This window comes from Metopolophium dirhodum, chromosome 7 (assembly GCF_019925205.1).
Source record: "Metopolophium dirhodum isolate CAU chromosome 7, ASM1992520v1, whole genome shotgun sequence".
NCBI lineage: Eukaryota > Metazoa > Arthropoda > Insecta > Hemiptera > Aphididae > Metopolophium > Metopolophium dirhodum.
Window position 1 is genome coordinate 2,988,049 of NC_083566.1, and position 24,400 is coordinate 3,012,448.

Below are 24,400 nucleotides of genomic sequence, written 5' to 3' on the forward strand. Positions count from 1 at the left end.
TATATAATATTATACGCGCTGTTTTATCGGTCGTACCGAAAGTGTGGACACGACGCGCGAGGGGTGCGCGAGCGTATAATATATCGAATGTGTAGCGCCAGGATAATGACGGCAACACAATCTAATAATAATAATAATAATAATAATAATAATATGACTATCGGTCCACGTCACTGTTATCGGACATTACGCCGTAAAAACTAATCCAATCACACGAGTCCTGCAATAGTCAATTTTCGATCCGTATTATTATTTTACACGCACATTCCCACACGCGGCCGTACAGCAGCCGTTACACAGGTCCTCTCGATCTTCCTCTGCACTCTTGCCCCGACGACGTTAACACTCTCGTCCCGTATTATATCCTCTCTTGCCCCTCCCCTCCCCTCTTTTCTATACCCGTTCGCAGACAAGAAACACTCGGAGGACACGGAGATAAACGCCGCCGCCGCCGCCGCCGCCGGTGCAGGCGGTGTGTGTGCAATGAATTTATAATATCGCGTAGTTCCGAGAATCCAAAAGGACACTCGAGTTTCACGCGCGGATGATAAATTCCGTTGATCCCGGTAATCGGAATCCTGCGTTCGCGCGTATTTCTAGTTTTCCGCAACGGTCGCATTTTCCATCGTCCGCCCTCGCTACTGTACGTAGACGGGAGTTAAAAATAACGTTTTCCACACACCCGAACCGACTCGTTAGTCGTCTCTCGTTCGCAGACTAAACACTTTATACACGGCCGAGCGTGAATCGCTTAGAAATTGTATGGCATTTACGTGTGATTTTCCTCCCTCTTTTGTCCGTAGGCATTGTTATTATAGCATTAAAGAATTTCCCGACACCTGATTTGTTTTTAATTATAATTTAAAGGTATGCTTTTCTAGTTTTGCACATACCCGATTTCTATTTCCAGTAACATCCATTAAATTATATCCACATCTTTATAATAATGCAACTTTCGGAATATTGATGAATAGTTCATAGTCCAAACGGCTGACTTATTTATGAACGATTATGAGTTCTGTACTGAGCAGTCTCTTACCATTAAATGCATATAAAACAAAAGGGGAACAAATGCAAAAATACATACACTACGAGAATTATGCACTATAATATAGTTCTGAATAGTTTATGAATACATAAAAAGCCGATTTGTCAAAAAGTGTTATATTAAATGTACTTTGCACATACCTATACTAAGCCTAGTCCAATATTCAAATCTACGTTACTAAAACGGTAAACACTGAAAAAAACATTACCTGATAAATAATATAATATTTTAGACACGTGAAACAATAATTCCAAATGTTATTCATTTTCTTGGTTGGTATAATATCAAAAAAACTATGACGTAGTAACTTATATGGATTTCAATAATGTTATAGAAACCAAAGATGACGGCGATGGTGACCTGCACGACAGTTATAGCTGTAGAGGTACGTGCCGACTGAAAGACGAACGGGATACTTCAACCAGAATTTAACTTCTTATATAATATGATGTACATTTTATTTTTAATATATTGACAACTCGTTACACGAATAATTGATTAATTGAACAATATGTTTTTTTTCAAATGAAAGAGAAGATATTAAACTATGTGTGTACAATTTGTTACATCCCGTGTATAAATCGTACAGTAAATACACACTATAGAATAGAATTGATCAACACAAAATATACACACTCGAAACTTTTTGTCTTCGCCCAAGTTATTCTTAATTATTAAAATGACACACGGCTGCGTACCGAAAAGATTTTTACTGTGGAGGGGAAGGGGCAAAGTTGGTAGTTTGGTCAACTCTAAAAATTCATCCGGGACAACTTTTTTGTTGTTGTCCTGTCGGAGCTGTTTATCATTAGGCTGTTAAAATGTTTTTATTATTTAACTAAATGACAAATTCAAGTTGTAAAACTAATGATCGAAAAATTGCCCGCTGAACAATAGGAAATACTTATACACGATAAATTAATTTCCATAGGAGACAACAATAAGACAACTACGTTTAGTTGGCTAGTACCTATGCTAATATGGACCATTTTATAATGCCCCTCGCCCTCAATTTTTAATCAACATCACTATCACGTTTTTTTTTTTTTAAATAAATTTATTTTTATGTACGGTTTTTCATAAATGCCCGACTGAAAAACTAATAAAACCAATTATTATATTTTTTTTTGGTGGAGGTATTATGACCACCCCTTTTCACTGTGTTCACCCTTGCACGGCAGGTCAGTTCGACATTCACCATAAACACGAGCGACCTCGCACATAGGAGTGACAATAGATTTTAACCTGAAATATATTGTATAAATATTGCCATGTATACGTATATATATTATAATACCATACAAATATAATATTATCTGTTTATAAGTTATAAATTAGACGAGTTCAAGTCAAATCCATTCAAGACCACGCACTCAATGCCACAGCAATGTAATAGACAGAAGAACAGGAAAATACATTAAAACGTCATAATATGAATATTATAACGCGTCTTTTAATTGATAACAATTAAAAACCTAATGCGCAAGTGCTCAAACCTCCAGCTACGAAAAACGTATCCATTATAGAGATAGACATCCTTTCCTGGATAACTAATATCGTAATGAACTTGACCCGACCACGTTACAAAGACATTGTTGTAAAGTTTACGCCTCAATTTACTGATGATTTATCGATTGACATGGGACTAAAGAAGGCACACGAACAGAAATAATAAGTTAGAATGACATAAAAAAATAACAATGACAAATTAAAAAAAAAAAAAAATGTACCGGTATATACTTTAGTTATTCCTAGTGCACTCTTGGAAATTGACCGTGTCTTTTTATTAAATCAAGAAAATACTTAATATCTTTGATTAATTATAAAAATAGTAACTTATACCTAACGTTGTATAATTTTTAATACAATTAGAGTTGTAATATTCACGTACCTACTATACTCGTAATAAATAATAATTGACTTCTTGTTGATTTCAATTTATTCAATAATTATGAGCCAATATGTCACTAGATACTGATTAATTTCCAAGCGACTGTAGTAAATATAGTAGGTGGATATGTTTGGTTTTTTAACATCTAATCAACCGACCTGCGTCTTTTCGTTAAAATATAAAAAAAAAATAATTAAAAAAAAATAATACTTAACCGGTACTTTAACAGTAACTCATCATTCGTTAACATCTCCTAATAATTGCAGTATTAAATATTGGTCATTAATGAAATTTATTTTTCTATGCGTCTATACTTTTGACTTTCAACATATATATTGTATAGTGTTTATTATATAGCTACAATCATAATCGTTACACTTAAAAAATAGTAGGTAATAGACACAATATACATATGAAATGTATTATTATATTGCACCGGTGGCGATGAATTGTCATTTGACGATTGAGTAAAAACAGATTAGATATCAGTTAACAGAAGAAAAAGTTTAAAAAAAATTGTCTTAAATTGAATTCAAAGATGAAATTATTATTCAACTTTGTAATAGGTGACTTACCATTAAAACTACAATAAGTCATTTCAATAGTCATATATTTTTGGTCTCATAAATTGTTTTTTTTACCTTACTGGAAATATAGAAAAAATATAGGGTAAGTAAAGTTATAAAAGCACGAACTCTCATGTTATAATCATTAGAATCAGCATTTTGCATCATGCTTAACTTCGTAATACGTAAATATACCTACGTCATAAAGAATCGATAAAATATAAATTATTTCGTTTTAATATAAAATTTAAATCTATAATATTATAATGTGAAAATCTTTTTGAACAGCTTACTGCTTAGCTGTAAGCTGAACGATATTTACCTGAAAGTTAAAATAACAAAACCACAGAAGAAAAAATAAATCGGATGACAGGACCGAATTCCCGATACCCAATAACCCTCTTGAAATGTATCCACCTATATGAATTGCTTTAGGCTTTAATCTATTTTACAATGATATCATACTAGGTTTACTACACTAATTGTGTACAGGTATATGTCAGTTTATATCATAATTATTATTCGATGATTATACTGATGTTGGTATACAATTTTTACAATAAAATCCATTATCAAAATTTAAATAAAATAAAAATGAGTTACCTATTTTACATAGATTTAAATATTTGATATACTTCCGCATTCATGTTATCGTATTGAGTCAATAGTACGGGCAACAGATTTACCAAAAATTCGTAGATATGAGTGCTATAATGTTATAAATTTAACTATGATATTATGCACAATGATCTGTGATCGTTTATAATTTTTGGTAGGTGTTTAAAATGAAATTCAACTAAATTCCATAGTGATAAATTGAATTGATGGCCAAACAAAATACATAATATTATTACTTTGATTAAAAAAAAAAGTGGTTTTGAATTGGAAATATTTTATTCATTAGCATATTTTAGTTAGCATATTAGTTAAGTTATTACGTTATAATTGTATACATTTAGGTACCTTGTTTTCAAACTATGCATCATGATAATATATAAATATTTAAGACTCACGACTCAGCCAAGAGTGATGTTTTGAATTTATCTTAAATTCTTAACCCATTTTAATTTAGATTAACATATTGTGCTTTTCTTATGCCAGGAAGGATTGCAATTTGCAACCGCCTATTAAACTAATATAATATATCGTGTACCTATATTGTATGCATGAATGGTGCTTATATTACATTTGTTGTATTATGTTTCATATGAATTATAAATTATGACCCATTATAATGTATAACACTATATTATAATGTGCAGGGGGTGTTTGATTGTTTGAATTACTTTACAACAACGGTATTTCTAGACAAGAGGATATTATGGTGTAAATAAAATATAAAATTACATTATGATATAACATGTGAACAATGAAATGACAAGTGACAACGAATGAGAATATTGCCGCTAACTTTTATAACAGGCAACCTCGGCGATAAAAGTCTTTAATTTGTATTGTTATGATCACACAACGTATTGTACATAAATTATAAAATACTACACGTCTATATACAAAACATTTTTGTTTAATATCAACTATACATATAATATTATGATGTACAACTTGACACTGTCAATATTGTCATCGGCCAAAATCGAGTAGGTAGATATACATTATGAGCACCTAAATACTATGGTGTATGCTCGTGGGTCATATTATGGGTTTTGGTTTTTTTTTATCATATTATAGCTATAGCAGTAACAATAAACCTCGTATCGTCTACGAATTAAAATTAATTGTCACACGCCTAGTCTCGAGTTATGAAAGTTAAAACAGAATCTATTGAAATGGTTTTATTTTATCTCACGCATCGTGTGTATGGATTTAAACAATCGTCTACCCACATTAATTAATGTTGTATGTAGGTAGGTAAATAATTTGTTTTTCGTATACTTAGTCCAATGGTCGGGACGCTACTAGTTTTTTGTAGCACGCTAACGCTACAGCTACTCCCTCCCCCACCCCCCGAAAAAGGTCGCTATCGCTACTTTTTTTTAAATGTAGCGCGCTAGTTTTTTGCTAAATTTTCAAAAATGTTCTTATTAAAAACTAGCATTTGTAGTATATGTACTGATTTGACATTTGGTCGCTGGAAAGGCCCCGGGACAAAAACTTTACTAATACACTAACCATTATATAAATAAACAAATATAATCATAATTGATATTTTTAATAATCACCAATTCGATTGTAGGTGGCGACAAAATAATGAAAATTTTTAACCGGAAATGTTTAGCGCGCTATAGTATTTCGCTGTCTAAAGGCATAATAAAGTAGCGTTCTACTGTAGCGTCGTTGCAGTTGGCGCGCTACACCCGACCACTGATACCTTACTACCATAATGTTATCATTGCATTCGCGTATTCTCATAGTGGTACATTTTAGGGATGGTAACGGAATCGTTTTCGTCACCAAAACCGTGTTAAGATCAAACGTATACTATATATGTATACATAACTATATCGACATGCGTACAGTTTACACGTCGTCAGTGGCGCACTTTCGGAGGGGGGACAATCTCCCCCCCTCCCCTCAAAAAAAAAAATCAGTTTTAAGTACGCCACTGCATTTCGTCGCGGTGTCGTGTCAGGGGATTGACGTAACTATATGTTTAAATAGTGATATAATATAATATTATTACATATTCTGCGCACCCCCCCGCATCGTACAATTTTATTGTGAACTATAATATAATGTAAATACGTCGCGGCCGGCCGTTTAGCGGCGTTGACTATGATATTATGTGGGCGGACTAACGTGCGAAAACTTTTTAATTGCACGCGTCTTCTCGGCCCGGGAGGGGTCAATCATTTCGCAAGCTACCTTCGTGTACATTATGTTTGCGTCTCCGTGGTAGGTAATTACCAAGTATACCGCGCGTATATATATACACGCCACCATAACCCCTCCTTTCAACCCGGTCACGTACCGTCCACACCAGGACACGGCGTCTCGCCCCCCCCCCCCCCCCCCCCCAGTATCGGAACTCAAAGTATTATACGTATAAATATAGTGGCAGGTGTATATTTTATACAGGGTACGTCTCACCCCATTTGGCCACCACTTCCAGCCCAAACTTTAGAGGTCGCATTATAATTACCCACAGCAGTTCTATTACAGTGATGTAATTTTTTTACAAATTTAATCATTTGAAAATGAAACGCAACGTCATATCCATTTTCTATACAGGCCTCACAAAAACTTCCTGAATATTGAAATATATTGACCAATAGAATGGTGTATGGTCATAATTATCATGCATGACATGCGCATGTGATAATACGTTATTAAAACGTATTTGAATATTTTAGAGAAATACAAATACATTTTTCGGACATTTAGTTATGGTTACTGCGGTTGGTAGGTATTGACAGGGGCGGACTGGCTACTTTTAGTCCAGGGCGCAAAGTTAATTAGGCGCCCGTAAATTTTTTTCAAACTCACTGAAATCAGGAAGAGTTCTGTATTACAATGAGAGTTAAATTTAAGAAAGGGCCCGACAATGGTAATCAGGGCCTGTATTATAATTACAGAGGGTCCGGGGTGCTACCTAGTTTATAGCACTCTGGGCTAATCCGGCCCTGGGTATTTATATATTCATTATAGTGAGTCTACTTGCTATTATAGGAGAGCACAATATTATATGATGACTGTAATATTATACTTCAATACTTACGTCATCTTGATGAAAATTTGACTTTGAGATTATAATATTCAAATACGATTAACAATATATTAGGTGTAGGTACCTATAGTCCAGAAAATCGAAACGTCACAATAAAGTCGTACGTCTCGGTAAAATATAAAAGCAAAGCGATTTTCTTTTTCTATATAATTCGATTGAGATCGCGGAGGATATTACTGCACCCTGTATGCATAATATTACGATAATATTGCATATTAAACTTAAAAATCCAATCAACGGTGTGTACGATTTTTCCACACTGACTCCATCGACGGCGAGCGGTTAATGGATGGGATGGTCGGGGTGAACATATACCATGTCGATACGTGTGTGTGTGTGTGTGTGTGTGTGTGTGTGTGTGTGTGTGTGTGAGTGCGGTTGTGAGCGGTGTCGTATAGGGGTAAACCATAAAACGGTAAATAAATAATTCATGGCGCATGAAACTACTGCCGCCTGCAATAGTGGAAAGTTGCTATTGGGGAGGCTGTCTTCTGAGGGCGGCGGAGGTGGAGCGCGCTAACAAGCTTTCTGCTCTTTAATCAAAGTTTCGCCTAAAACGCGACCGTACACGGTTATTAATCGTAACGTCTTATATTGTATATAATATACTCGCCACGTTATATTGTTATTATTATTATATAACAATATTATACTCTATATTACCGCGTACTATTGTATCGTTACCCACCTCGGCGTAATATACGATAATATAATGGGCGAGCGCGCGTGGGGGTGCGAAAATCGTCGGGAAATCATCTCGTCCGTGCTCAATTTTCGGTAAAACCGGGCGTCCGTTAATTTGACGGCCGCGGCGATGAGCTTATATACTTCTACTGCTACTACATATGTTATATATAGCTGAACAAACGCCGTGTCTCGCTTAATATTGCGTGAAAGACAAAAGGTCACGACTCCGCCGCCGCGGTTGCCGCCCGACAGCCGAAGTATTATATATATTATTATTTTATGCGCATAAGGCACCCCTTTCCCCCCCCCCCCCCGTCACTGCGGGTAGGTACGTCTTGTGCGGCAGGTACGACATACGAGTCTATACATATATTGTTATTATTATTCGTACGCGCGATTTTCGCGTGTGCATTATGCGCGTGTGTGTACCTCCTATACAACAGAGACGCGTTCCGATCACAATGCATTCGCGTACCTAGGTATACTTATATGGCGCTAAACGACGACGACGACGACGACGAAGACGTTTCATTGTTCTGTCGCGGGTACAAAAGAGCGGCAGACGCCTCCCCTTTATTCGCCGGCGTCGGATATTCCCGGCAAAGGAATTTCGCTGGCTTACCGCGGGGGTAGCGGACCATCGTCGCCTCCGTGTTTGAACAGTGTATTATACATGGATACCGACCGCCGATATAATAATCATTGCAGTCGGTGCTTTCGCCACGTTTTCGAAGAGATTCGCGCGAAATTTATTACTATTATTATATTATATTGTGAGTGATTTTTTATTTTTTTTTTTGTTTGACCACCCGAATCGCGTACATGTAATATAACATTATATAGGTATAGGTAACGTCTGTTGCGAAATATTAAAATATTATATCATACTTTATTTTCCTCGCCGCGTTTTCGATATTGCAAAGGCATAATATTATGTGAAATTGCATCTCGTAGACGATACATATTTTTAGAAATTTGTGACCGATTCAAACCGATTGACGCTTTTCTTACACAGTTGTTTACAGATGTTTTGATGGTTTCAGACATTCGTGACGATATTTGGTGATATTTTTTCGGCTTTCGGATTTATTCTATTTAGCTACGTCTATTTTAAGCAATTCAAACACTCAATATTGACTTATTGACCATAGGTATCTTAAATTATAATTTATTTTATTTTACTGCATCATTATTATTTGGAAAAAATTTTAATAATATTTTGGAATTTTGTATCTACTTACTCGTTTTCACTAGAATTAATGAAAAGAGATAAATTATTAAAACTTTGTAATGTTTATTAATAATTATTAAATCTAAAAGCAACTATATTTCGTGATCGCCTTGTTTATAGCAAGCTATTTTTATTTTATTTTTGCATTTTACTCAAAATTCTGAAACCATAATCCCGCATCGCACTTTCGGCAGTGCAGTTATAAGAGCTGAAATTGAGCGATTATAATATTATTATACAGCACTTATACGTTAAACGAATTATGCAGAAAGTATGTATCGCTCAGGAAATAAGCCATGTGTACCTGCAGCTATTGGGTGGGATTTTGCACAACCGTATAAATAAAATAAAATGTTCATATTAAAATAATACTGTATTATAAGTACCTAATGAGTATATAGGTAAATCATACGCAATTTGAATAAAACTAAAAAAAAAATTTTTTAAACATTGTATACAATATATCGTTTTACAATTAAATTTTTTTCATCCTATGATGCATATTGTATACAAAGGAAAACGTTCAAATATCATTAATATGCCTCCTGAAAAATGTTTAAAACAATAATACACATTTTTAATATAATCCTCCTGTAAATTTTATGGCTTAAAGTTGTATTGAATAAAAAATATATGCGGAATTCGCATAATCTTATCACTATTTCGTTCAAACAAATATGGTAATTGGAATGGCTAATCAAAAACGCACCTACTGCAGATGGGTTGGACCTGGTAGAGACCAAAAGCGAATTTGTGTGATTTCCGTTCACAAAAGTGTTCACGCATTGTTTTTTATTTTTAGAATATCCTGTGATAATTAACTAATGAATAGTGTATAAAGCCGAATGATATCGTAATATAATATTATTATGGTTTATGATTTCGGTGTGTCGTTTTAAATATCGGCGCCAACATACGGATAAGCTGCCAATATGAATGGGTTGACGACATTATGGCCTACTCTATAGGTACCTAATCTGGCGGGACTTTAGGGATAATATTACTTGTAAGCTATTGCTTAAGTTTCTGGAAAATAGCTCGTGCAACAACTAACGGCTATATACGTGCATTTTAGGACCTTGCTATAACCGACCAGCTGCATAAGTTAGCGTGTTATACGATGGACTCCCGGAGGTGTTCGGCTCCTTTGTACCTACCTACTGTTTGATAATTATTATAACCTATCCACGAAGTGCCAAATATCATAACTGTGTCCAACATTGTTTGTCTATACTCTAATAATATAATATAATATGCATGTCAGTGCACATTAGAATAACACGAACGACCTCCAAACAGTGTATAGGTACATTTGAATTTAGAACTATTGACATTGCATAGTTAAACGAAGGTGTTCCACACATAAAATATATCTATAAATATTATCAATATGTTCGAATTTCTATCAAATTTATGGTAAACCGCACTGGGCAGAAGCTACCTAAAGCTAATTGGTATACTGCTTGCGCTATTATATTATATTTATAAATAAAATGTATAGGTATACGTTATGTATAAAATAAATTTGACAAATTGTTTGCGTATAATATAATATAAAAAATAATATTGGAATGAATTGATTTTAAATTCCGACCAATATATTAAATTTTAATTATTATTGCAAATGATAGTTATTCTGTTATTATTTCCTATACTAATTAGAATTTGTTATAATAACTTATAAACCATAATAATATACTTGTTAAATATAGACCCAATGTATTTATGAAAAATATATGTAATTTTTCATACATATCTTGTTTATATTATATCTATATTATTAGTATAGATTAGTGATGAAAAAACTAATATTGAATGATTTATCAATACCGATAGTTGTAGTTCAGGAATTAAACTAAATATTAAATAAAAAACATCAAACACTTTTTTATTTTAGATTTAAGATCGTGCCACGGTGTTACGAGTTAAGCTTAAGTGTTTTTGACTTGCGAGTTATGTAGTTATGTTTAAATTGTCTTATGTAGACGTATAAAGAAAATTCTTTACTGTATGTTAGGGTAAAGTCGAATCGCACTTATTTTAGTCGAATTTCACTTGATTTAAAAAAGGTAGGTACAACAGAAAAATGGAATGATCCAATATCTCTCAATCGAAGATACAAAGTTGTACTAAATCGTCTCAGAATAGGTCATACACACTACACACATGCCCACCTCATGAAAAAAGAGCCACTAAGAACATGTCAAACATATGGCTATCCAACCTCAATCAAACGCATTATCACAGAATGCAGAGACACACGAATTAACTGACGAAAATTCGGCATTCCCGAGCACATTCACGACACAACAACGAAGATTCCATTCAAACAATTTTATTAAATTGTACAATTTAGTTTAAATAATTTAAGTATGTAATACAAGCAAATGGTCCTATCATCGAGGTTTTAACTTTAATAGAAAAAGTAAAGATCGAACTGCACTTGGATAAAAAGTAAGTAATGTTCAAACTGCATTCGACTTCAAAAAAGATGCCGTTTTAACAAAAGTATTATAAATTTGGCATAAATATTTAACTTAATTCATAACTAATTCATAAACCTAATTCCACTTTTCACAGATTATTTTAAACATGTTCTTATACGCATCTACAGCTTTGTTTATAATGTTAGGTCATAATTTACTTTCTTATAAATTTAACAAAAAACAATTTCTGTAAAATATTATATAATATACACATACATCATACATGTAAAATTAAAAAGTATAAAAAAATATTAATTTATTAGTATGCCAATGATTACATTTTTCAAGGGAAGTGTTTTCATATGTTTAAATTATTTTTTGAACATTTTTGTTGAAAACCCTTTTTTGAACCCTAGTGCGCAGTTTCGCCATTACCTGTTTTTTAACCCAACTGCAAATCGAATTTATGTAAAAATGCAATTCTACCAGCCTGGTATGTTAACGGTTTATGTTATTTCATACAACAAAAATCCTTTGCATGCCATTTTAAACAATGCACAATGTTTGTCAAAGTTTTTTTGATATTTGAGCAGAAACAGAACCTATATCATTTAAGATTCTGAGCGGAGCGATGAATTTATTGATTTAAAAATAATGTGCGTTTTTTTTTTGTTTGTGTCTGTCATCACCTTTTAGGACAGTAAAAGTGCTTAAATTTTCTTCAACAGTATCTTTTCTGATGGGAAAGTGAATCTAGTTGGTACTTTGGAGGGTCAAAAGTAAACATTTTCCAGTAATTTTCAAAAGCTCTGTAAAAAACAAAACAAAAATTTAGGAAAAACGGGAATTTTTACGCAAAATCGATTTTGGTTTTTGGTGTAGCTCTAAAACTAATGATCGTAGGTACATTAAATGTTGAATGAATGTTTATATTAGCAATTTCTATACACCATAACATTTTCAAAATATTTTGACTTATTTTGAGTATTTTATAATTGTCAATAAAATTGTATTTGTTAAGTAAAAATGCGTTCAAATGTAATACAAGGCTCTTGATATACTGTTACAATAACAGTTAAAAAATATTAAAAATATATAGGCACATTTTTTTTTTACAATCATTTAAAATTTAATAATTATTTTCTAGTTAAAAATGTATAAAATGTTCAACTTTTATGACTAAGGGTTGAAAATTTAAAACAAGGTTCCTTGTAAATAGTTCATATTATATAAATTACTTTATTCACAATAATATCATCAAAATATATACATAGTAATATACTAATATCAAAGGCTGACAGACCGTCTTCGCTCGGAATCGTTTTTCTTATATACAGTGACCCTTATTGTAACCTACTGTACAACAGAGCGACGCCCACTTGTCCACCTTTTCAATCTTGTAAATATATAAATTTGTAGTGAAACAAATCATGATTACATCCATAACTAAACCGTGTAATATTTAAGCATAATGTCTATAGTGTATGTGCATTTAGCCAAAACTTTGTCTGCACCGTCCACTTTATTATATTATAATATTCTATATTCGTAACTATTAAACACATTTCTCAACTTAACTTGACACGCACCGTTAATCTAAAACGCTAAGCGTTATCGTGGCGGATGGTAATGTCGAATATTATTCGTAACGCTAATTTACTCCTAAAATTGCAATGATTACCTGCGTGGCTACGTACTGCAGTACATTATACTCGTACTGCCACGTACTTTTGTCGTTAAATTTGTAGTGAATAATCGCAATTTCATAGCAGGTACAACATTGTAATTTACAATATAATCAAAACGCTAATTTATTTGTTGTTTAATAATATGTATACTTAACGTGATAAGTACACGATTCGCGTAGTAGTGGTAACCCATAACACCCCTTCAAAACAAAATGCTAACGTACCTACCTGTTAATTAATAATATTAAGCGCTACACATTTCTGATTATTTGTATACATTTAGTAACCCTGGCCCGTCCTCGTCGACTTTCTTAGTTTGCTATAACACACTTATAACAAACAAAACGTATATTATTATTATGAATAGGTAGGCATTTTTCGTATATTGCGTTATTAACTTTCAGTCCCACCTTAATATATCATATTATTGTTAGTTATAATAATATATGTGGCTTGGCTTGGCGTGGCGCGTTGGCTGCTGCCAGCCGCGGAATGCGACTGGGAATAAGTAACGGCCACAGATACAAGCTCCCGGATGGGTGACCACCCGGGTTCACAGTAGTTAAATACCTTGCCACACATACACGTGTTTGCTACATACCGTAACAACCGTAAAACAAACTACCATACCAACCTCACTCCTAGTGCCTACCACATTTCATAACCCCTACAACAGCTAATGGCCTTAGTTGCCGGGCTTAAGTTCAATAAAAAAAAAAAAAAATAATAATAATAATAATAATAATATATACTATTATTCTAATCCTCGATATTATATTTTAATCATTATGTTTAAATATAGTCAACAATTGATTTATCACTGTAAATATATCCATAGATGTAGCGATTGCCTATAGGTTAGGAAAGCCTTATTTTATTATTAATAAAGAATAAATTGAGTACCCATTCAAAAAATACAACATACAATAATATATTTTATTATGCGCCTGAACCGTGGTTCAAAAATGATGTAATACCAAATGTTAAAATATTACTCTGAATGAGATTCAAAAGTATATGTGCTATTGGTACACATAGAGATATTCACTTAAAATATATACTCACGTTGACTTCGACAACACAGTTATTATATGATTATTTATAAAAACGGTAAATTCAACTTTGTTGGTTTAAATCAATAACTTTTTACAATGGGTACCTAAAGGCGGTCACTGCCCACTGGTCTGGTTACTCGTCTAAACTACACATACACACCCGAACTGTTAAGCGATTTCCTAATTTATAGTGCAAACGGTAAAAGAGAAAAATTAACAAACAACAAAAAAAAACATCTAACGTCGTTCTAATCGAACTCTAAAGTTGGTGGCCAAATATTTTCATCTATAGTAATTTACTGAATACGGTTTGCATTTTTTTTTCATATGTATTTAGATACAATTTAATATATTTGCACATTTAACTATTAAATGATTAAATTGAGCATGTTTTTATCTGTAGTTAACGGTTGCATTAGTAGAGATATCAGTATATAATTTAATATATTGTATTATGCAAACTCCGAACGTCATATTTTCATCTGTTCATAGTTATATGCATTTAGTATTTAATATGTAAATAGGATTTTGAAAAAATGGAATCATTCTCCTCACCTTCAATTTTGTCGGCGTTTTTTATTTTATGAATACAGATTTTCTGGAAATTTTAAACATTTGTATAAAAATATATAGCCATCTAAGTGCGCATGTTTATAATAGTTGACTGGATGTTGCATATATATTTATAAATTAATTAATGATTAAAATACTATGTTGATTCATTGAACTAGTAAAATTAAGAACTCCAAATAATATTACAAAATCAAGCATCCCCTTCATAGAGCCATCAAATAAAAATAAAATATAACTATACTGAAAATAGCTCCTATAATGTCACTTAGCTCCTCTCCTTCACCATTTTTTTTTTAACTATTCATTACTTATAAGTTATAGCACTGTTAAAAGTGCACGTCAATAATTTTTCCATTTAACTTTAATTTTTTACTGTAATACACCAATACCTCATTTTCTATTTGATAATTTGTTGTCTGTCAATATATTTAATAATAGACACTGATAAATAATACACTTATCCTTTTGGGCTGTAAATAAAATGAATTCTATCATATTATAGTTAATAACTACGTTTACATTTAAAGAGAATTCCGATTTATTATTACACGCAGTATTTTCTATACCTAACTATACTCGTGTACTCGTCTATTATATTTTATAAAACCTTACTAATTAGTTTGTATAGTCTACTGAGAAGAAAAATGTACGAAAAGTTTTTGAAACTGCTCATGCGTTCACTTTCTATATGACTAACTATGGGCAATCGATAAAAAAAAAACCCATCGATAACCATATTATGTATATACCGTACCTCTAGTAAAACATTTCATACACCCAATAACCATGTTATATCTACAGAAAACCATTTCGCCCACTTTTAAAAGATTATATCACTTAAATATTATGTCACATCATTATAATGAAACTCATCCAGATCGTGTATTTTAAGGAAAACTCACAAGGTACATATAGTTTATAATATAGATATATTATATATAATATTATCACTTAGTGTATACGTCCTAAAACGTAACACCTATATTAATATTTTCTATTGCGTAGGTAGTGTTTTTATATTTCAGTTGATAATATAACTTATTAAGAATGGTAAATTCCAATATTTTTGAGAACTATTGATAGTTTTCTAAAATATCAACTTAGTTTAATGCTTAACATATTTTTATAGGAAAACGAAAAAAGAAATTCTGACTTTCCAGCAAACATTTTTTTTGTTATAGGTAGGAAAACTTGTATTAATACTATGGGGAATCATGTACTACATTTTTGAATTGTTGATATAAAAATTTAAAATTAAAATTGTATGGATTTCTAACTATACAAAATAATAATCAGTTTTTCGCCATTTTAAACGCTTTTAAAAAAATATTTTGACCATTTATTTTCAAAATTTATAAATCTAACGAGAAAAGTTGTATTCAAAATCAAACTTTTTGAGCAAGCAATGAAAATTTTATCGCTTAAAAAAATTAAAAACGTTTTTATAAAGCTCAAAAAACTGTAGAAGTATTTTTAAAATTCTGGCATGAACAAAACATGCTAATATAAAGATTTGGTAAAAATGGATATCTATAAGGTAATTGGTTTTTGAGTTACACCTAAAAAATAAAATAAATTTTGTCAAATACTGGTTTTGCATGAAAATTCCAGTTTTCCTTAATTTTTTGGTGTTTTTGGTATTTTTCTGGAAATTTTTTACTTTTCACCCCTAAAATACCAACTAGTCCAAGTTCCTATCAGAAACCACTTAAAAATTTTACAATCGAAACATTTTTACTGCCCTAAAGATGTTGACCGAAAAAAACACATCATTCGAAAATTAATACATTCATCGCTCCATTCACAATTTAAAAAATACCTAGTCCAATCATAAAAAGAAAAATGGGTACTGATTTAGTTGGCGCCAACCAAAAAAGTATTTTCCCCATCGATTATATCTCCCGTATATTTTCAATATTTTCAATATTCTACTAATATATATTATTTATTTATTTATTTTTCTTTATTGAACTTAAGCCCGGTGCCTAAGGCCACCATTAGCTGTTGTAGGGGTTATGAACTATGGTAGGGACTACGGGTAAGGTTAGTACGGTAGGTTGTTTTTACGATTGTATTACGCGGTATGTAGCAAACACGTCTATGTGTGGCAAGGTTTTTAACTACTATGAACCCGGGTGGTCACCCATCCGGGAGCTAGTAGCAGCCAACGCGCCACGCCTAGCCACAATATGTATTATTCGATTTATAGTTAATATAACTATTTTATCAGTATCCCATACATGTTTGTATACTCGGTGATAAATAATAATAATTATTAACTAACAGTTATTAGTTACATATTACTATATTTTTATTTGTACATAGAATTACTACTGTATTGAATAATATTTGATATTATATGTGTAGGTAATTAATTGTATTCTAATAATGATTATTATAGTTTAGTTATGGACCATTCGGTAATTAAATACATAAAAATAATTGAATCATTTTGTTGGATTTCATCGTTGATTAAACTATTAAAGTAGGTGTCGAAGTACTTTTGTATTCATTATTTAATTTTGAATGTATATAAGCACAGCATATTTAGGGGGGGGGTAGACTTTTTTGGCGGGCGTCAACTAAACCAGTACCGAAAAAAATTATAAAATTACAAATATAGTTCCAATCATGAAAAATGTATGAATACAAATTCATAAGCAGTTATTTAATTAAGTTTACAAAAATGTAATACAGTTTTAAAATATTAAAATAAACATTTGCACACAAAGAACCTGAGTTATATTATATTAACATTTAGTTTTTTTACAAATTTAATAAACGGAAAGTATATTTATTGCTGATATTTTACGGATTAAAAGGATATATACTATAGCATTTAAGTTATAGGTATAAAAAAAATTATTAAATTTATAAATCACATCGTTAGTCTGAATTCCTCGCAATGGTGCTTGGAATCTCAAACATGCACTAATTGAATTTGTAATTAATTACAATGTGTGTGTGTATATAGTATACACTTGAGATTTGGTTATTAATAATAATAACTATTCCTATTCACGTTGGCGCGTAGCTATAATATCTAAATACCGTGAATGGCATTGAAATACGTTTTGTTTGATTTGCTTTTTACCGACATTTTGTCATACACAACAGTTGATTTGTTTGATGTGAAAATGTTTTAGAGCCGAATTTGTTTTTATGGTTATATTTCCTTTTTATACATATATAACGCTCGCTCTAGATACGAGTTGGTTATTAAGTCTTGTGATCGAAAAGTAGAATTCGATATCGCCCCTTCTGCAGTACCCCTGAAAAAGGCACTTTCTCCCTTATCCCATATAATATGTATTAACTTTTAGAATTGAAAGTCGGTCCCGTGACGTGTAATGTTGAGAGATGTTCGCCTTTGACGTACTGTTTTGACCCATTTGCGTATATAAACCCGTTTTACTTTTTGCTCCTCTCGCCCACACGTCCTCTCTGCTCGCGCCTCACTTCAATACACCGCCCACGCGATAGCTGTCTGCCGTCGCCCTGTACCTATATATAATATAAAATGCATTTTCGATACACGTACATCACATGGCACAAACACGTTTCAATACAATTTCAATTTAATCTTTGATTACCTATTTATTTTTTTTCGGCAGAAATAACTGCGCGCACACGCACACACGGCTGTTTTTACATTGTGTTGAAGTTCTGTATATATATATATATATATATGTATAGTATATATTGCGTGGTATAGCGTGCGCTGAACACATACCGTGACCGTTATTGGTTTGTTCGTATATATATGTATATAGTGTACCTATATAAATATATATGTGTATGGAGGTACGTAGGTATATATATATACCTCTACCAATATAAATATATAATTCGGGTAGGTGATTTGAATTGACGGTCGGGGAAACGAGACCCGTTATGTTATAATAATATATTATAATAGGTATATCGAATTATAAGCGTGCGCGTATACAGGCAGGTACGTGTGTCGTTACTGTGTTTTTTACGACTTCTCCAATCACGAGGGTTTTTCATTTGGCCCGCGTTCCACACACACGGTTAATTGATAAATCCGCACGGTCTTGTACTTGGGGGGGGGGGTTGAGGTGGAACATCTCGGCGACGTGTTTCCGACACAGCATCAAGACGTATAGAGTCTATAGAGGTCCGTTTGGATGGCATTATACGTTTTGGTGATAAAAATATTACGATTCATTTGATTCCGCGCACTCACAAGTCACAACGTCGTGACACTACGCATTTATATAGACGAGAAAAACGCCAGAGACAAGCGATAATCAAATACGCGTACCGACTATAGCGTGAGCAGGTAACTATATTTATTAATCAGGGTAAATGTTATAATATAATATATTCGAAATTTGTCAGTGTTATAGGTCAGGGATGGGCAACTCAAAGTTACTTGTGGGCCAATTTTTAGAAAATTAAAATCTAGCGTGCCGTAGCATAGAAAACAAAAAAAAAACACAAAAAAAGATCATTCAAAATATACATTTTAATTAGCATTTATTTTGTTTATAATGTAATGGGTAATACAAAAAGGGTTATTTAAAATAATTTAATTAAATATAAATCGTTATTTGTTTAGTGTGAGTTTCGAGCATGTGCGGCTTCTAATGACATCGCGGCAAAATCGACTTCTATTTCGGACGAAGAAACACGAAGTAGGTGACTAGAGTATAGACGATAAACTTTAAAACTGTATCAAGCAATTTTAAATTGTAGCGCGGGCCAGATAAAAAAGGTTCGCGGGCCACCAGTTGCCCACCCCTGTTATAGGTAATTATACGACGTAAATATTATATTATAGCTTTAAATTAACTACAAAATATAGTATACACATTTTGGTCGCGTGAACTCATAATAAATAATAATGTAAAATATCTGCAATGATCTGGCGGGGTGGACAGGTATACAATACTAATACATCGCTGTCTTGCAGTCTTTTCAGTAAATTTTCCGATCGTAATCGGTAAGGACGGATGATAATCACTACATTATATTATAGGTTCGGTGTTGAGTTTCGTAAGAGCATAAAGTACGTACCACACGGGTAATCCACAAGTTGTATTTGAAACGGCTGATAAATTCAACATAGTAATTTACCAAGAATGTTCACCACATTTTTCCATTCAGTAATGGATTTATTCAAATTCTTGTTTTTGGGATTTCTTAGTATAATTGATGATATTGTTTTTAAAGACTTAGATATTCGGTACCATTTAACAAGTGTCCTGTGGCGTCAACAACTTATTTTTATCTAAGCTTTTTACTTGTAAATTGTTAGTACCTAATAAGATTTTTTTAAAAAAATTGCATGTATCCAAATCGAAATTTGAACGAACTGTCTGTGAGTTATTTAACTTTGAGTACTAAGGATAAAAGTTTGGATGCGGGTATTGTTTATGGGGACTGTGATTATTTAAAAATGATAGCAACAATCTATTAACATTTTATATTTTATAAAAGTTGTCTGAGCAGTGAGCATAAAAGTACTAGATTAAAAATATAATATAAAAACTATTTTATAGATTCAAAAAACATTTATAAGGACTATTATCCTTAGTAAAATATACATTTTAAAAACTCAGAAACTACCCTCTAGTTTAAAATATTTAGATCTAGATATACGAATTTTTTTTTAAAAAATCGTCTAGGTACTAGTAAAAAAATATTGGTTGTATCACCACATAAAATTTTTATACCACCAATGGTATAAAAAATTAAAAATCCAAGTATTTTAAAATATAGTCCTTAAGTATGCCTAAAACCAGAATTAGTACAAACGTATTCTGAAACATAAAATAGGGGTGAGCATCATACTATGTGATTCAAACTGTTTACAAAATTGAAAATTATCGTCAAAAAGAGCCCTAGTTTTGATTTCGTACGTCATAATAGTATTAACCGATTGGCCAGAGTCGCGCGACTCATTAGAATGTCCGCGTCCCGTCGATTACAACAGACTATCGTAAAATAAGAGTAAAGGCTAAAATATATTATATCATTGATTGTACCTATTCAAATCACACGCACATATAATATATTATCTTCTTGAAAAAATAAAAAAGTAAAAAAATAAAATGTATATAAATTATAGTACCCAATCATCACGGAACCTAATATTCTCACTTATGCATTATTACGTAAAATGTAATATGTACGATTTATGTACATGCGGATAACAATATTATGTCGTGAACACAATATACGGATTGTTTGTCTAAAAATATAATATATAATTAAGGTACCGATCATATATTATATATTTATAACAGGGTTGATCAGAGAGAAGGGTTTTATGGCCCACAGAGGTGAATTCAACATGATTTCAAGGTTCGATTAATAAGTACATAGAAATAATTATGATTATATATCATATTATCATTGCACCGAATCTATAACCATCAAATTATCCAATTGGTGATCACTATAATTTAAGTATATCAGTATATTATGCGTAGGTAGTCACCTCTGTTTAATGTTTAATCTTTACGATTATATTTTAGTGACTACACATCTAGTACGACCTCCCCCCCACACCATTCATAATAATATTAATACAAAAAAAAAACAAATATTATTATATTTACCTATATGTGTATTATTTATAGTAGGTAATAATTATTATCAAATATTATTATGTTAAATATTCATAGTGCGTAAAAATATTCAAATTGCAATAAAATATTACTATTATTGATCGTTCATCATGGTTGTTGAATTAATTTAACTTATTTGTGTAGATATTTGTTAGTGATCAATTGTTTAAGATAAAAACCAGTACTGGGGCAATAACAGTAATGAATAAATAATTATATAGTCTCGATATCTACGTTATGTATATACACGGTCCACTGGTGCTAAATAAAAGTAATAAATTGACAAACAAATAACAATAAACTTTTAATCCCCGGGAGATTTGGTCCTACCCATCATTGCGCAGCGGTTAAGCGTCAGGGTAAATCTTTCCGTTTACCGTTTTAATACCTAAACCTAAACCTGTATCATAATATATTTTTGTGCATCGTTAAAAACAATTTCGCGCAAATATTTTATTTTTAACACACCTATATTTTGTAAAAACTAAAAATTGATTTTGAAATCCGTCATTAAAATATAGTACAACGGACGTCGGTCGTTTTTGGTGAACGCAGCAAAGAGTTCAAAACTTTGGACCATCATCGCCCCCAACCGCCGACCGGTGTACGAATATATTATTATTACAATACAATAACATGTATACCTATATACATCATATCATTATATTATACACAGATTGGTAATATCGTTGTGGTAAATGCATTTAAATAATATTGTACTGACCTATAGCGTCGACGAGACCATGTACCCAGATCAGTGTACAAAGGCAGGTGCGCAACGTGCCCATCGCGGGACCGTAACTGACTTGCGGAATGCGTGGCGGCCGAATGACGGGGCGGGAAAAGCTCGGTCGCACCGCCGGCCGCGACTAACCGACACCGCCGCCACCGCCAGCGACTCTGTCGCCGTGGAGACGATTCGAACGCCGCACGTGTATTAATTCCTCAAATTAAACTGTACGCCGTGTCGCCCAATAGTTGAGACTAATATTATTCATGCTGTCGCATCACGCAGTATAGGTACTCTAAGCAGACGTACCTGTATAAATAATTACGATTGATTACACATTTCATCAATCGTCAGTTGATTTGATGTAATTTAAGTAGGTATATATTACGGGGAGGTCCTAAAATTTCAACTTGACAATTTATTTTCGTCTCGTCCCTCGAGACATGCGTGTGCATACCTACATATAAAAACGAACTACGCAAAATATTGGATCAATCGAACGGAGATAACCCGTGGTGGATATTTTCGCTTCAAGTTTGAACTTTTATCATTTTTCAAAACGTTTGTAGGTGCGATTTTCGTCCTTATTTCGTAAACCGCACGCAAAATATTGAAATTCGTGAAAGAAAATTAATTAAACGAAACCAAATTCACAACAACTTTCGTCCACACAAAACGGTTTTATGAGATTTTTCAATATTATATATTATATATTTCAGTATTTTTAACTATATTGTAGACTATACAGTGTGTATTGTTTATAATATAGACTACAGTGGTGTACATTAATCTGATAAAGACGATCTATAAGATAATATCAATGTAATTTCGAACATTGTTTATTTTTGTTGTTGTTATAATAATAATATATTTTTATTCGTATGTGTAAATATTATGTAAATATATTATGTTCTATCTACGAGCATTCCGAATCAATTGTGCCGAAAACCACGGATAAAAACTATATAAATGGTTACATATCGATTTCGCACTATTCAATTATTTTCAAAATATATAAAATTATATAATGATATTATGTTAAAACTATAAAATAAGTTGGATAGATTTTCCCTAGTAAAATTAGGCGAAACTTAAAAAGCATCATGTTTTATTTCTAATTCTCTAGTCTTATCAAAAGTATAGCAATTTTAAAGACAGCGTACATACTCTTATAGTATTGTAATGCAGATAGTCCCAAATATTTAGCGCAATATCGACGAAAAGCTCTTTCGGCCACTTAACTGAGTACCTATAAAATATAAATATTATGTTGTGTGCACGCTTTTCTTCACGTCCGATCCGTTTCTCGATGCGCCTAATACCAATATTTCATTTTTTTTTTTGTGAGCAAACTATAAATCCTATGCTCATAATTATTATCGATTTACTTATGTTATTGTTGTGGTAGTGTACCTAAAGGCGGGATCCCACGACTCGTTTATTCGACTCGAATAATCGGCAAGTAATACGAATAGCCAAGTAGACCAATCCCACGATGTGGGAAGCACTTGTAAGTAACGCGATGGACGTAATACTATGCGGCACGTCCAATGCAAATAATTATTTAATTATTACTCCGGATGAGTAATTAAACCAATTTATATGTGTAATTCACACTTTCCCACGCCAGCAATATAATAATTCCACCGCACGTCGTTATTGCCCTAACTCCCGAGTCGAGACGACAATCACTGTCCACCACAGTGCCTAAAATTCACGAATTTTGCTACTGCAGCACGCCTATAATATTCCAATTACCAAAATATTTAAAAATAACAGACGTAATAGTGTGCGACATTGTACTGTGCGTATTAATTGAAAGTTCAGCGTGCTCTTTAGTTTGCCATTGCGCTATTGCCTATTGGCATTTGTCACTGCACATAATATTTATTGATAAATTATAGTGTGTGCTACTGCACACAATTTTAGGCCCTGGTTTCAGTGCCATGTTGACTTCCATTGGCACGCCCTATTAAACATACATATTTACCTGAACATTTCACGCCCTCTATAAAATTTTACAACTTTTGCCTGGTCCCATCATATTGTTACAATCCACGCGACAACTTTTCAAATTAGATATATAACGCATATCGGCAATTCGGCACTTTTCCCCGCCTAGACGGTCGTCAAAGGTGATCGGTGACGCGTTTTTTTTGATCGAAAATCTTTACTTCCGTTGGGTAAGTCTCCAACAAGTGTCGCTCGCGCGGCGGGACCA

At 32.5% G+C, this 24,400-nt stretch overlaps 1 protein-coding gene across 2 annotated transcripts in view; it reads right to left on the reverse strand.

Annotated features, from left to right (window-relative positions):
* LOC132949743 (lachesin-like) overlaps nucleotides 1-24,400 on the reverse strand; it is a 277,467-nt gene that overhangs the window by 83,904 nt on the left and 169,163 nt on the right. Inside the window, exon 1 of one of the 2 annotated variants that reach the window (XM_061020790.1) lies at nucleotides 22,174-22,353. The exons of the other annotated variant lie outside the window; for it this stretch is intronic. Coding sequence (XP_060876773.1) covers nucleotides 22,174-22,237 — 64 coding nt within the window. The 5' untranslated portion in view covers nucleotides 22,238-22,353. Of the gene's footprint in view, nucleotides 1-22,173; nucleotides 22,354-24,400 lie in introns of those variants that run through there. 2 annotated transcript variants of the gene reach the window in all.